At 37.3% G+C, this 16,251-nt stretch overlaps 1 protein-coding gene across 41 annotated transcripts in view; it reads right to left on the reverse strand.

Annotated features, from left to right (window-relative positions):
* Window positions 1-16,251, reverse strand: part of NRXN1 (neurexin 1) — a 1,086,661-nt gene that overhangs the window by 15,454 nt on the left and 1,054,956 nt on the right. For 28 of the 41 annotated variants that reach the window (XM_036030058.1, XM_036030055.1, XM_028514420.2 and 25 more), the window contains one exon: window positions 14,330-14,417. In XM_036030058.1, the coding sequence (XP_035885951.1) occupies window positions 14,330-14,417 (88 nt within the window). The remainder of the gene's footprint in view (window positions 1-14,329; window positions 14,418-16,251) is intronic. The other 13 variants (XM_028514449.2, XM_028514446.2, XM_036030065.1 and 10 more) reach the window with 1 other exon arrangement.

Genomic DNA, 16,251 nt, shown 5'->3' on the forward strand with positions numbered 1-16,251 from the left:
GATACTTAAGGGCCAATTACTAACATTTCCCCTTCTTGCCTGAGATACAGGTTTATTTTAATTTATGACATGGTTTACTCAGTTAATTTCCTGGTGCTGGTAATAAAAGCTAATTGATATTATTAAGGTTTTTCATATGCCTGACTCAATGCTAAGTGCACTACATGCACTGCCTCTTTCATCACCACCACAACATCATGAGTATTTAACGTTCTTCACACCATTTTACAGATGCAAAACATCAAACACGCAGAGGTTCAAAGCTTTGTTTCTCATTACACAGCAAGCGGATGGACTGGGATGGGATCTCGGACACGCTTAGCTTCCAAGGCTTGCTCAGATGAAAGGTAAAATTTGTGTGCTCATAGATGTGGCAGCATTGGTACTTATCTTTCTATATATATTTTTAATTTAATTGATAGTTTCTGGCTATATTGGTATCTTTAACACTTTTTTAAAACCTGGCTAATGAAGTATTCCTTTTTAGGCTTTTTACTAATTTATTTTTTACCTAGATTTGACAAACAATATTATACTGGTTTCAAGTGTACAACGTAGTGATTATATATATATATATATATATATATATATATATACAATCATTTATATGATTGTATAAATCATATAAAGAGCATATATATATAAGAGTATAAATCATAAAGAGTATACATATATATAATGAAGTGATTATTCCTATGTCTAATATTTATTTGATACCAGAGTTATTACAATATTATTGACTATAGATTCCCTATGCTGCACTTCACATCCTGGTGACTGGCTTTGTAACTGGCAATGTGTACTTTTTAATTCCTTCACATTTTTCACATCCCACCAATACCTCTCCCATCTGGCAACCATCAGTTTGTTCCTGTTTTGTTTGTTCATTTCTGTTATTTTTTAGATTTCACATATAAGTGGAGTTATGTGGTATTTGTCTCTCTTTGTCCGATTTATTGCACTTAGTATAATACCTTCTAGATCCATCCATGTTGTCACAAATAACAAGACTTTATTCTTTTTATGGCTGAGTCATATTCCATTGTATATATGCTCCATGTCTTCTTTATCCCTTTGTCTACTGATGGACACTTAGGTTCCTTCCATATATGGCTATTATAAATAATGCTTTAATGCACATAGGGGTGGTTATATGTTTCCAAACTAATGTTTTGAATTTCTTCAGATAAATAGGCAAAAGTGGAATTGCTGGATCATGATGTCCTTATATTTTTATTTTGTTGAGGAGACTCCATACTGTTTTCCGTATTCGCTGCACTGCTTTTACAATCCCACCAACTGTGCCTGAGTGTTTCCTTTTCTCCACATTCTTACCTACACTTGTTTGTCAATATATTGATGATAGCAATTCTGACATGTGTGAGGTGGTATCTTAATGTGGTTTTAACTTGCATTTCCTGATGATTACTGATGTTGATCATCTTATCACATGTCTGTTGGCCATAAGTATGTCTTCTTTAGCGAGATGTCTATTCAGATACTCTGTCCATTTTTTAATTGGATTGCTTGTATTTTGGGGGTATTAAGTTGTATGAATTCTTTATGTAGTTTGGATATTAACCCTCTATTGAATGTATTAGTGAGAATGTATCCCATTCAGTAAGTTGTCTTTTAGCTCTGTTGATGGTTTTCTTCTCTGAGAAAACCTTTTTAATTTGATGTATTTTTTTTCCTTGCTGGGGGAGACATATCCAAACAAATATCACTAAGAGAGAAGTCAAAGAGTTAACTGCCTATTTTCTTCTAGGAGTTTTATGATTTTGGGTCTGACATTTGTCTTTAATCCATATTGACTTTATTGTTGTATCTGATGTGAGAAAGTAATACAGTTTCATTTTTTTAATGTGTCTGTCCAATATTCCCTACAAAATTTATTGAAGAGACTGTCTTTACCCCTGTGTGTATTCTTGCCTCCTTTGTCATAGATTGACTGACTAAATAAGGATGGAGTTATTTATGAGTTTTCTATTCTGTTCCATCAGTCTAGGGTCTGTTTTTTATTTCAGTACCATGCTGTCTTGATTTCTACAGGCTTGTAGTATAGTTTGATATCAGGTAGCATGATACCTCCAACTTTATTCTTCTTTCTCAAAATTACTTTGGATATTTGGAGTCTTATGTGATTTCACATCAATTTTAGGATTTGATATAGTTTCATGAAAAATGCCATTGGTATTTTGATAAGAATGGCATTGAATCTGCAGATTGCTTTAGGATATGATAGGTTTTTTAAAAATGTTAATTCTTCCTATTGATAAGCATGTTATAGCCTCCCATTTATGTGTCTTCATTAATTTCTTGTTCAGTGGCTTACAGTTCTTTTACTTCCTTGGTTAAATTTCCCACTAGTTAGTTTATTCCTTTTGATGCAATTGTAAATGAGATTCTTTTTTTTATTTTTTCCTGATAGTTCATTATTGGTGTATAAAAATGTAACTGATTTCTGAATATCAATTTTGTATACTGCTACTTTAATACATTCATTTATTAGTTCTAATAATTTTTATGTATTCTTTAGGATTCTCTCTATATAGAATCATGTCACCTGCAAATAATTCCTTTCCAAATGAGTGCTTTTTCTTTCTTTTCTCCATGTGATTGCTGTGGCTATGACCTCCAATTCTATGTTGAATGAAACTATAAACATAGACAATCTTGTCTTGTTCCTGATTTTAAACAAAATCAGTGTCTCGCTGTTGAGTACAATGTCAGCTGTGGGTTTGATAAATATGGCACTAGTTGTGTTGAGGTACATAATTTCTCCATATCCCCACTTACTGAGAATTTTTATCAAAACAGATGTTGGATTTTGTCAAATGCTTTTCTGCTTCTATTGATCAGATCATATGATTTTTATTCTTCAGTTTGTGGATGTGGTGTATCACATTAATTCACTTGCAGGTATTGAATGAAGCCTGCAGCCCAGGAATAAATGCCACTTGTTCATCGTGCATGAGCTTTTAAATGTCTTGCTGTATTTAGTTTGCTAATATTTCACTGAGGAATTTTGCATCTATGTTCATCAGGGATTTTGGCCTATGATTTTTTGTGTGTGGTGTCTTTTTCTGGTTTGGGATTCAAGGTAATGCTAGCCTCATAAAATGAGTTTAGAGCCTTCCTTCCTTTTCAAATTTTAGGAATAATTTGAGAATGATAGGTGTTAATTCTTCATTGAATGTGTGATAAAGTTCACCTATGGAGCCATCTGGTCTAGAACTTTTGTTTTTGGGGAGTTATTTGATTACTAATTTGATTTTGTTAGTGATTGTTGACTTGTTCATATTTTCTCTTTTGCCCTAATTCAGCCTTGGAAGATTGTATGTTTGTAGAAAATGATCTGTTTCTTACAGGTTGTTAATATTTTGGCATGTAATTGTTCATTGTATTCACTGATACTCCTTTGTATTTCTGTGGTGCTGTAGTCACCTCGTCTCTTTTTTTCCTGATTTCATTTATTTGGGCCCTCTCTCTCTCTCCTTTTTTTTTATCTTGATGAGTCTATCTAAAAGTTCATCAATTTTATTTATCTTTAAAAAAACAGCTCTTGGTTTCAATGATCTTTCCTATTTTTTTTAGATTCTATTTTACTTATTTCCACTTTGATCTTTATTTTTTCCTTTATTCTATTCACTCTGGGCATTGATTGTTCTTCTTAATTCCTTTTGGTTTAATGTTAAATCGTTTACTTGAGATTTCTTTTGTTTTTGAGCTATGCATATTTTTGTCATTGTATTGTTCTGATTGTTTTTGTAGTTCTTTGTTCTTTATTATCTTGTTCTCTTCTTCTGTATATTATGACCTTCTGTAGTATAGTGTTTGGATTCCTTTCTCTTTATTTCTTATCTCTTACAGATTTCTGTTTTGTGGTTACTGTGTTCTTCATGTATACTAAGTTATGTTTAGAGCAGTGTATTTTAAGTTGATGGTTGCTTAATTTTGAATGCATTCTAAAGTCACAGATTTTTACTCACCCCTTCCACATTTGTTTTTCTTAATTATTCTTTTATATCTTTTGTGTGTATCACTTAATTTGTTGTTGTAATTGCACATGATCTTCCTAATTTTTTCTTTTAACATTTGTACTAGCTTAAGAGTTGGTTGATCCACTGCTTTTACTACTTTGTTTCTTATATGCTTTTATTCATACTTTGAACAATTCTTTTCTACTTAAGCCCTTTAAAATTTCTTATAATACTAGTTTAGGGATGATAGGCTCCTTCAGCTTTATCTTGTCTGGGAAGCTCTTTATTTCTCCTTTGATGCTAAATGATAGCCTTGCTAGGTTGAGTAACCATGGCTGTGGTTCTTTGCTTTTCATCACTTTGAATATTTTGTAACAATCCCTTCTGACCTGCAAAGTTGCTGTTGAGAAATCAGCTGATAACTTAATGGGAGATGCCTTGTGCATAACTAACTGCTTTTGTATTGCTACTTTAAAGGCTCTTGCCTTGTGTTTAACCTACGGCATTTTAATTATGACGTATCTTGGTGTGGGCTTCATGGGTTCATCTTATTTGGGACTCTGTGCTTCCTGGATTTGTACATCGATTTCCTCTGCCAGGTTAGGGAACTTTTCACTCTCTCCCTTTGTTTCTTCACCTTCTGATACCCCAATGATGTGGATGCTGGTACACCTGATATTGTCTCAGAGGGCTCCTAATCTATTCTCATTTTTTAAATTTCTTTTTAATGTTCCAATTGTGTATTTTCTAATACCTTGTGTTCCAGATCACTCATTCAGTCCTCTGCTTCATTGACTCTCCTATTTCCTCTACTATATTCTTCATTTCTGACAGGTTCTTTTTTATGGTTTCTACCTCTTTGTTGAGGTTCTCCCTGAGTTCATCTATTCTTTCTCTAAGATCAATGAGCATTCTTATTGTCTGCATTTTGTTTAGTTATTTTTCTGGAGATTTGTCCTAGTCTTTCATTTGGGACATGTTTCTTTGTCTCTTCATTTTGGCTGACTTTCTGTGGATTTTTTAAAAATTAGGTAGATCTGCTGTATATCCCAACCTTGGCACAGTGGCTTTATTTTGTAGGTGTCCTCCAATGCCTAGTGGCTCAGTCTTCCTGGTCACTTGAGCCAGGTGCTTCAGGAGTGTCCCTTGTGTGACTTGTGTGTGCCTTCCTGTTGTAATTGAACCTTGATTACTGTTGGCGTATCAGTAGGTAGGACTGAACTTCAGGCTGAGTGCCTATAAGGGTTGGCTGTGACTGCAGTGGATGAACTGTGAGCAGGGGCTGACTTCACAGAGCAGGCGTTGCTTTAGCAAAACTCTGGTGCCAGCAAATTTTGCCCTTTGGCTATATCATTTGTGAGCTGGTTGGGTAGGGCTCTGGTGTTGGTTTTGGAGCCTCTTAGGAAGGACTATGAGACAGAACAAGTTTAGCTGGTTCTTGTGCTCAGTTTGGGGTCACCTGGTGACAATGATAAAGTGATCTGTGGGTGTTTGCTGCTTATGTGGGCTTGGAGGTACTTGAGAGAGGCCATGGTGTAAGCTGAGGCCAGATGCAACTAGTGCCTGGCTTTGGAACCTTTGGCGGACACCACAATGTGAGCTGAAGCCAGCTGCCACTGTGACAGGTTTGTGGCCACTTAGTTGAAGCTACTTCCAAGCCAACAGTAGCTGCAGCTTATGCCAGGCTTAGAGATAAGTGATGGGAGTTACAGTGCAAGTGGAAACCCATTGCTGCATATGCTGGAGGGTGGGGGTATTGATTTCACTTAGCAAAAGATACAGGGCACACCAAGGCTAGTGCTGTTTGTTTGGGTTCTGTAGACCTTTGATAGATTTTAGGAAAGTCCACAACATGAACCCACTCAGGCTATTTGTATAGAAAAGTTGCTCAAACTAGGCTAGGGAGGGTCTCAAGGGAATCACCAGGATGGGGTGAACCATGTTAGCCAGGTCAGTGGAGAGCTCAGATTTGTTGCCTACCTGCTGCAATGGCACCTGACAGAATTTCTGTCCCAGGAGAGAGTTTCCTGCCCTCCGCCCTTACAGGCCTCACCCTGAAACTCATCAGTTCAGTTACTCCCCAGGTGTCCCTTTTGGAGCTATGGCCCCTATGCCCAGAGAGAGTGAGGCTGTGCATGCCTCCTCACCTATGATAGGAAAGCCTGGGTCTCTCTCACTCAAATGCAATTGTTGCTGGTTCTTATAGCCAAACGTTATAGGCACTGCTGTTCTTGGCATTAGTGCCCTGGATTGAGGAGCCTAGCATTGTGCTGGGGTGCCTTGCTCTTCAGGGGCAGCTCTGCAGCTTAGATACCCCTCTCAACACTTCATCACCACACCGTGGGTGTGGGGCCAGCCCTTTCTGCCCTTTCTACTAGTCTAGCTCTAGCTGCTTCTTTCTACCCTTAGTTATAGGACTTCTGCTCAGCTCATCTTCGGGTGGTTCTCAATGACTTTGTTGTGGAAAGAGATGAACATAGCATTTATCTAGTCTGCCATCTTTACTGAGAGTCCAACGTATTCTTGTCTTTTCTGCTTTATTACCAATGCAGGCTTCTGGATGAGAGTGATTCAATAAATAGGCCAGATGACATGAGAGGAGACATGTAGACTAGAGCCTAATGTAGCATTTGCTGCTCATTGGAGCACATAAACCAACAAAGAAAACATATTGGCTCTTCATGGAGGCAGCACTCCCTGTAGAGTGGTGTTCAGAGTGTGCTGGCTTGCCTCTGTTATCATCGGGGGGAATGTAATTAATAAAATGTCAAGAAAGCTCCACAGGAAACCAGTTTCATTATCAAATAAGGCATTTGGCACAAATTACAAGAAAATATGATTTCATTTTTCCTGGATTTCATGTTTCCATAAGAAATAGAATTACCTCATATGCTTTCTAAACCTTTAAACACATTTCTTCCTCTAATTTTGGTTAGTATTTTAAATCAGGACAGTACATTTCGTTATTTCTTTCAAAGCTCAAGAGGACACCTCACACTTTGGAAAGGCCCCTACCGTATTTCTGTATTTCTAATAAGGACTTGTGATGTGAAAAGTTATATTTAAAGGCTGAATACATGTAGGCTGCCTGAAAATGTATTGTTTACTCATTACCAAACAGAGTTTTCTGATACTTATTAAGAAGTTTCTGTATTAGCAGCCATGTATTTTTGCAGACTTTCAAGTAAATGCTTAGTCTAACTCAGCAAACTCACTGTTTGCTAAGGAACTGTTCTATGTGGCCTATCATCTGTCAAGACATTTGAATAGAGCCCATTCTCTGGAACATTAAAAAGGGCCTGTGCTCCTTTATCACTCAGATCAAATCTGGATGTCTTGTGAGGGGTCACTACAGAGTAAAATAATGCAGCCACAGGCACAAAACCCAAGCTATTAGTTAAAGGTCCTCTACTCACAATTTGCTTTACCATAAATTATATGTTAATACCCTTCATACATGCCAGGCACTCTGCATGCACCTTCTTCGATCTTATAACACTCCCCTTCTTCTCATTTTACAGGCTAGGAAATTGAGTATCAGAGATGCTAAGTATCTTCTCCAAGACCAGGAAATACTATAATTTCAAACTAGTTCTACTCCAAGATTATGGCCCAGACTGACACTCCCTGTTGTATATCACAGTTCTTAAAAAGTGCTTTTTAAGAGCTTTTCTAACAAGTGACCACGATCCATTCCATTATATTGTTAAAAAAATTCCAAAATCACCAAGAGATCAGAAGAGTTCATGTTAAATACAAATTGCTGTGCTCTGAAAACAAACAAAAAGAACACCTTCTGTTTATTATTTTGTTTCCTACTATCTCTTAGCAGAAAATAATTTGGTGCATCACATCAGTTGCCTGGAAAGGTAGAGTCACCTTCGAGGGCCAAGACTTTAAACTCCCACAGTTTGACTAAACTTCACACAGGATTCTTCCTGCCTCTAGGTCCCTGACTTCCCTTTCCCCGGAGCATTTAATTCCGAAAACTCATAATTCCAAATTCCTTCTCTGCCCCTTTGATATGTAAATACTTTTAAAAGCCTCTTGCTAGTGTTACAACCCAGGACAATTTTTCTCCAGGACCTGGGAACTGTCCCTGTGAAATTTAACCTTCAAGTAAGATTGTTCCCCGCCTCCTGGTTTCTGTGGGAGGGTTGGAGTTTACCGTGAAGGAGCTTTGCTCCGATTAGAAGTACCTATAGTCATGAAGATATAGAAAAAGGTTTCCTTTTACTTTAGGTGTACTCATTAGCCACCAAAAGGTAGTCTATAAACCGTCCAATGCAGCTCTTATCATTCCCCAGCCTTTTTTTTTTTTTGTTCCATTGCATTTGAGTTGCACTCTGGCCTCCTTCTCCTAACTTTGTCCAATGTAATTTTTGTTTTGACATTACTGCTCTCAGAGCAAGAGGGGAGAAGTCAGTACAAATGATGTCTAAAATGACTCTCATTTTGACCATACAGTATTCATTTTTGTTTATATTCTAGATAATTAAATTTATGGTAAAAAAAAACAATTTCTCCACTGCATGTCAGACTCTGAAAGCCAGCTCTCCCATCAGGGCCCAACTCTGCTGCCCCTTCCTGCACCTGAACAATTAGCTGCGCCCTCAGCACCAACTGCGACCTGGCACTAAGGAAGTGCTCTAGAGGTTTCCAGAAATGGAGCGCACATTACTGCTGTTTTTCTGGCTGCAGCTTAAAATTCCCCATTTTAACAGCAGTGGTTGGCTATTATGGGCCAATTAAACTTATTTTTTTGAATATTCACATAAATACCCCAATTTTAAATATTGCACAAAATTATCTTCTAATTACACTCTAAAAATATGATCTAATGAGTGATACATTTCTTTAAATGATTGTGATTACTTATTAAATGAAAAGATATACCTTGTTCAATATACATATCTTAGCCCTAATGTGGTTAATGGGATCAGCTCAATAGAAATCCTTTGATCTTTTCTCAAAATAGCACACTGTAAAGCCACTCAAAATTGCATGATAATTGCAACAAATTTAGCCTAATGAATAGTAATACATGCAAAGGACCTTTTGCCATCAAATTTAAATTTATGCCAGCCATGTAATTATTTAAATGAACATTTTAAAAATTAATCCTGTATTAGTGAGATGTCTGAATTTTCGAACAATGTTCTGAACTATGAAAATACTGCAGCTTTGGGAAATAGTGAAATAAAGTAATGTTTATAAAGTCCAAAGAACAATGATAAACACTAAATACTAATTATTATTGTGATCTATCATTACTCATTTAACCTGAACACTGATCAATGTGAACAACTGATGGGCAATCAACAGCTATCCTTTGAAGGGCTGCATTGTCTACGCCATCTGCATTGGTTCAGCTAAAGCTTAAAAGACTGTCATAGAAATGATAATCCTTTTCTTCTGCTATAACTACCCAGTGTTTTAAATTATTATTCAATAAAGCTTGCTTTTTCTTGTTTGACAAAGATTTCATTGATATGACAGTGGCCCAATGTTCTCTTAGCTAGCCAAGCCCCAGGCCCCCCACCCCCCCACTACACCAAAAAAATGGACACGTTTTTCTCAGCAGTGTAAACCAAAGAGGAGATTGTTCTTCCTAAGTGGGGCTCCCAGGAAGCCAGAAGCTGGCCTCGTTCTCTTTGGAGTAAATGGCAAATTAGAGTTATTCATTAGGAAGATCCCACACCAAAGAGGGTCACTATCTTCATTTACTGTCTCAGATATCAACATAAAATCACCTTTTCAAATTTCTTTAGTGTTTAGAAAGGGCTCTGTTTAGAAGAGGACCTCAAAACTAAGATTCACTAACATGATTGAGGATCATCTTGAAACTTAGTTGGTTTGTAGTGTTGCCATTTTGTCAATTTACTAAGTAAATCTAGAACATAAGCTTTCAAAGAAACCCATTTTACATAAAATGATGTTCATGTGGAAAAAGGAGTCTTGGAAGATATGTGTATACTGCAAATAGCAACAGCAAACTGTCACGTAGCTCTTATTATAAGCAAGGGATTGATCTACAACATCGTTTCCAGATATTAATTCACTTAATCTAACAACCATATCTGTAGGCTGAGGGAAGAGCACAGAAAATGTGAAGAAAAAAGCCATTCACTCGTCACATGTCGAGGAAGCTGAAAGCAGGCACTTCAGGGCATGTGACCTAGTCATTGATGGCTACTTCAGATTTCTCTACTTGTCAGCCGAGAGTTGGGGTTCAGTTAGACTTCCTGAGCTGCATCGTTCCCCTCTCACAGTCTAAACACTGTTTATACCAGTGCGGAGTTGTCATCTGATGCTAACCGTGCAGGACAGCATGGCTGCAATCAAGGATAATTGAGTTCCATGTGTTCCCGCCCAGGGGGTTGCTCCTGATCTAGTTTCAACATGCACGGCTCCCATCAGGAGGCCTGAGTGGTTTCATCAATTGCCCACCAATTTTCAGCCAGGAGAAGTAACAGCATTATGTAAAAGGGAAAAAATAGCTTGAATATTCTTTTTACATAACTAAATTGAAACAAAGAGACCCACCATCCGTACTCTACTTTATGCCAGGCATTGCAGTAGGCACCTTAAATATTAGTTTTAACTCTTGCAATAACCTGAAAAATAGGTGATATTTTAATGTCAAAGATGAAGAACCAAGTAATCATAAAGATTAACTGAAAAAGCATTCAGGGTAGAATGAAAGATGTCCTTTTGCAGAATGCAACTGAAGACATAACCTTTCTAATTTTGCTTCCAGAGCTTAGCAGAACAGTGGGTGAAAGGAAGGAATCAATACTACTTAATCAATGGTAGAATGGACAACCCCCCAAATATACAACTTCACTCTTCATTAAGAGTTCTGAGGGGAACCACATGGCATTTAAAATTTGTCAAACACTTGGCAGAAGGCATAATTTCCTTGTATTCAAGAATATGCCAGATTTTTCATGTTTTATTAATAGCCCTGGAAAGGCACCCACATAATGAACATAGCACATTTTCAGCGAAGAAGTGGATTTGAAGGGGTCGTGGGTCAGGATGATTAGAGAACCTTCATCTGTGAATATTCGGGGAGCATGAAAGATATTAGTGTGAATCACAGGAGAATCAGGCGATCCACCTGTAGATGTTATTATGTGTATCTTTACAAAAATATCTGCTTTTACTTGCTGAAGGAATAGCAGAAGCGCATAGCAGATAGTTGTGCAGGGGTGGACAAACATAGGTTTGGAGTTGTGAATATGCAAATGCAGAGTTTATTCTTGTACTGTTATTTATTAATTATTGTATTATTTTCCAAGGGAACAACTGTAAATCTACTTTTGCCCGGCCCTGCATTCATTTCTGAATAACTCAATATGTAACTTCTCTAAAAAGTCAGTGGTCTAAAATATGACCTGCTGATAATCTGAAATGACTTTTATCAAAATATAGTTAACAGTATCCAAAATCTAATAACATCAGCAACTATAACCTTTGCCCATGTTATTTTACATTTGTATTCAAGATAAAATGCAAGAAAGAAAAATATATTTAGGAAAACCAGTACATCAAGAAAGACCTGCAGGAGGGGCATTCTATAATAAAACAATATTCAGATTGAAGAGCATTAGAAAAAACCCTCTATGTCACGAAAAATAGTTGGAAAATAGGAAAAGATCATAAAATAAGAATCTCACAGGAAGCTGTCACACAAAGCCAATTCTACCAAAAGAGCAACGCTACATGAATTATTAAAGATGGGCATGAAAAAAAGTCATGGGAAATTGGATAGAACAAGTCAATGTAGAAAAGAGATCTCACTTACTAAATGTAATACAGAAGGAGAAACCATTCATAGAATACAATATTGAGACACTTTCAGGAGAGGTAAGTTCACAAGAAAAGCCTAGGGCAAATGATCCCATTGAAGCAACAGAATCTGGAGTTGAAGCCTTATGAGGTATTAATGAATTGAAAACTACAGAGTAAGGAAAGAAACACTGAAGGGGAGGATGAAAAGTTCAGCTGGGCTTGGTTACAAGCTTCTGGAACAAGTAGGTATCATCAGACAGAGGCAGTAGCTGCTGGTGCTTGTGCACGGGACAACAGACTTGTTGCAGAAGGACAAAATTAAAATTTACATGACAAATCTGTGCAGGGGACAAGGCAAACAGAGTTTCTGCTTCAGGGTTTCTCCCTTCTTGGAGGGGGGGGGCATGCAACGAACAAGTAATGAACAGATAAGCGAACAAGATTCTTTTACAGTAGTGTTAAGTGTGGTGAAGAAAGCAAGGGCAGAAAGACTGAGTATGGTTATCAACGTGCTGCGCCTCACTTTCCATTGTGCTGTATGATGTTTAACAAAGCTGGCAAAACTCTCGTGAATAAAAAGGACAGGAGGGTGATAAAAGGGTAATCTCTCTCTCCCCAACCCCCAATTCTAGAGAAAGGGAGAGACAGTAAACTAGTCTATAAGGAATGGCTAATAAGACCTCTAGGAAAGGCTAGCAGATTTCAATCATTTACCTGTGCTCAAGAAGAAGAAAAACAAATATGACAATGTTAAATGCAATTTGAGTTCTCACAATAAGGTTTTCTAGATACTCAAGGTGAGGACTCTGTTGAAGAGGGTGATCACCTCTACTTACATGGCAAAAAGAGACTGGCCAGAGGAAAGTCCTCAGGTAGTGTCTTTAGTAAGAACCTGCACTGTTTTCAGTGTTTTGTTAATACAGTGCAAAATATGGAAAAAATGGACTGCTCTCTAAACAACGCAAATTGGGAAAACAAATATAAACACACACACACACACACACACACACACACACCAATGTACAGCCAAACACCAGACTTAATTTTATGAAAAATCCACGGTGGAAGATCTCAGATAAGAGCAAAGACAATGTCCTGGTTGGTTGGGCACATGAGAATAAGAGGAAGGGGAAAAAAGGAATTTGAGGAAGGAGGAGAAGGCAAAGAGATGAGACCGAGGGACTGCTATAATAGATTTAAAAAAGTGATAAATTCTTTTTTTCTTAACACAGAGAAGATGAGAATACCAATATAAACAAAGGTAGGATCTTGGCCCAGGGGCCCAGGAAGGTATCATAAAGAGACTATACGAATGTTTATGGAGACCAGTAAATAGGAGGAATGGAATGGATGATCATTAGACTTCTGTAACTGTATATGAAAGAAATTCTGGAGACAGAGGAAGGAGGACAAGAACACACTTGTCTGGATCTCCCAAAACTTCTGCTGAGCTGGGACTGCTGAGCCTCTGCTCCTCACTGGCTTTCAGTAGCTTCTCTAAGGGCTTAGGGTATGAAGCTAAAATGGATGCAGAGTAGTGACATTGAAAAGGAAATGCAAGCTGTGCATCCTGAACCCCCTCTTTAAATATCCAACTATCAGAACGAGTAGATTTGCTTTAAAATAATATTCTTCACAACAGTGCAGATGACGTGAAGTTTTCCTGGTGTTGTAGGTGACATCTACAGAGATTGTGAGTTAGCAGGTAGTGGTTAGTCCCTATCTGCTTCCTTCATTTTGCTAACCTAAACAAGAAAACTGCTGAATTTTAAGAAGCACTGCTTTAGGAAGAAGAGTCTGGAAATGACCCTCATACTTGGTATAACAAATATCTGAAATAAAATCCAGGCTATGATGAATTTTCTGGGTCCACAGCCAGAACTTGAATACAAAGAATGGGAAATGGAACAGAGCTGAATGGAAACAGTATTTATGTGTTGGTCAGTCACACCCTATCACAAAAAAGGGGGAGAAATTATGCATCCGCTTGAATTTTAGGGAGAGGAGGCAAGACTCAAATATTCTCTTTTAAACATAGCAAGGACTCTCCCTGCTGCTTGTTTTAGGGTTGCCATAGTATCCTCACTTCCAAAACTGAGAAATATATCACTGAAGATAATTTGCTGGTAGAGTGACTAGTGGGGATTTTTGTCAGTAGAAAGGTCAAATAATTTTCCACAATGCACTGCAATTTTTAAGCTCTACAATTTTGCTGTAGGTGACCAAAGGGGAAGCCCATTATCATGTTACCCACAGAAATTATGTTGTGAGTTAATGGAATGTGAGCAGTAGGGGACCAGCCTCGTGTGCTGCCCCCCACTGCTCTTCTCGAGATACCTAATTATGGTGGGTTTTGTTTTAAATTTTTCTTCAATAAATGTGGGGTGGGGGGAGACTCTATCTATGTAAAAAGCAAGAACCCTTATCCCACAACCAGGCACTCTGTAACAGGATGGACTTCAAGATATAAATGCAAAGCTTTCTAAGGTCTAGGGCATGCAACAAAGATTTAAAGTAAGCAAAAAAAGTAAGAAAAAAAGTCGACTAACCTAACCCACCTGAGCTCGGCTCACAGGGGTCAATGTCCTCGTCATCACTGGGACACTCTGCTGAGGCCACAAGGATGTCATCGGTGGTCTGTAAAAGAGTCACATTCAGCAGATTAATTTAAAGGGACCTAACAAAAGTTCTCACCTTTGTCTCATTGACAAGTGAAATACCATTCGTATTTACCTGACAGGATGAGAAACCAAATTCAGTATTACCCTTCCCAAGGACACAGTTTACTTTTTTTTTTCCAACTTATTCTGGACCTGTCATGAAAGTACTACAAATTTGTGAAAACATGGTTATAGGTTAATTTACATGAAGATATGGAAATGTTGGTTGCCAACTTGTAGAGATGTCCACTCATTCACACTGCATGGAGAAGCTGCACACAGTAGCACACAGGTTTAAAACAATGTGGCAGAAACCGATCTGAAATTTATTACTGCCCTGGAGTGCTACAATGTATGCATCAGTAGGTTTTATGCAGTACTTGTGACTGGCTTCCTAAAGGCAGAATAGCTATAACCTTTTACATTCATGACCAGGTAGAGTTTGATGAATTTTTGAGATATAGCTTGTCATTATTAGGAAACATAGAGTATATTTCACCAATGTAAAAAAGGAAGCAAATACAGTATATTTAGGGTATTTAAAAGTTTTGTGTTTAGCATTCACAATGAATTCCCATTTTTGTAACATTTAGGTAGCAGGTATCCTTCTCCATTATTCCTTTCACCATTAAGGTTTCATAATAAATGAACAGCATATTTGGGGGACAGTATTTCACAGGAAGTAGGAAAGAGGTGACAGTGTTCTCCGCGACATTCTACTTGCTTCATTGCACTTGCGGCAAAAAGACAACCATCACTGTAATAAAAAGCAGTGTGTAAATCCTAGCGGTTAGTCACATAATCAACTCATTTACAAGCACTAAAGGTTGCTTTTTACTGCCACTTACTTACAAGCAGCAGTAAATTCAGCATAGTTATTGCATGAAAATTGTGAAGGTTTGCATCAGATTCGGCTAATGCTAACACAGAGAGAATTCATGGTACAAGAAGGAAAATATCTCGTTACATTAACTAAGGATTAAGGAGATTATAGTTGTTTAGACAATACTCAGAACTGCCACATTAATGAAATCCTTATTTAAAAGTGGGATTAATATAGGTTGTAGCTATGTATGTGATGCATGTTTAGTAGACTTATTGTGGTGATCATTTTGCAATATATAAAAATAGTTTATCATCATGTTGTATATCTAAAACTAGTATATCAGTTATACCTTAGTAAAACTTTTTTAAAAAATTAATATAGGTCTTACATTTAACAATACACAGAAATATGATATGACGTGATTTCATTAAAGGAGTACTTAATACAGTCAGAGATTAAAGTATAAATAAATGTGAAGATAATTGTGCCATTTTGAAAAATGGAGACAAGGGATGATGCACTTGTGTGACAAAAATTAGGTTTAAAAAACTTCCAAGTTCAGGATCTTTAATTAAGAATAAAGAATTTGTTCTGATGCTAATGCTTCACAATATAACTTTAATTAAATGCAAGCATTTAAATAGCATCTTGAGATGGTTTTGTATTATTCTGCTCTTAATTCCTCTGAGACAATTAGGAGACTGGATCCATTCATTTTGCTGCTATTATTTTAAACAACGAAGTTCAAAATATCAGTTTTCCCAGAATTGTAGCTGTTTGTGTTAGTGACAACTACTAACAGTTGGTGTGATAGTAACAGGTATCTTTCATTAACATGAGCTTTAAAAGGAAAAACCCATCCTCCTTCTGGCACAAGCCATCTTGCAGGCTCACATCCAAACTGACTTGAGAATAACAAGTCACTGGATTATGAGGTCTTGCCGGCCAGCCGTTCCAAGTCGCCCCAGAGCAGATCCTTCCCTTT

Source organism: Phyllostomus discolor, chromosome 6, assembly GCF_004126475.2.
Source record: "Phyllostomus discolor isolate MPI-MPIP mPhyDis1 chromosome 6, mPhyDis1.pri.v3, whole genome shotgun sequence".
NCBI lineage: Eukaryota > Metazoa > Chordata > Mammalia > Chiroptera > Phyllostomidae > Phyllostomus > Phyllostomus discolor.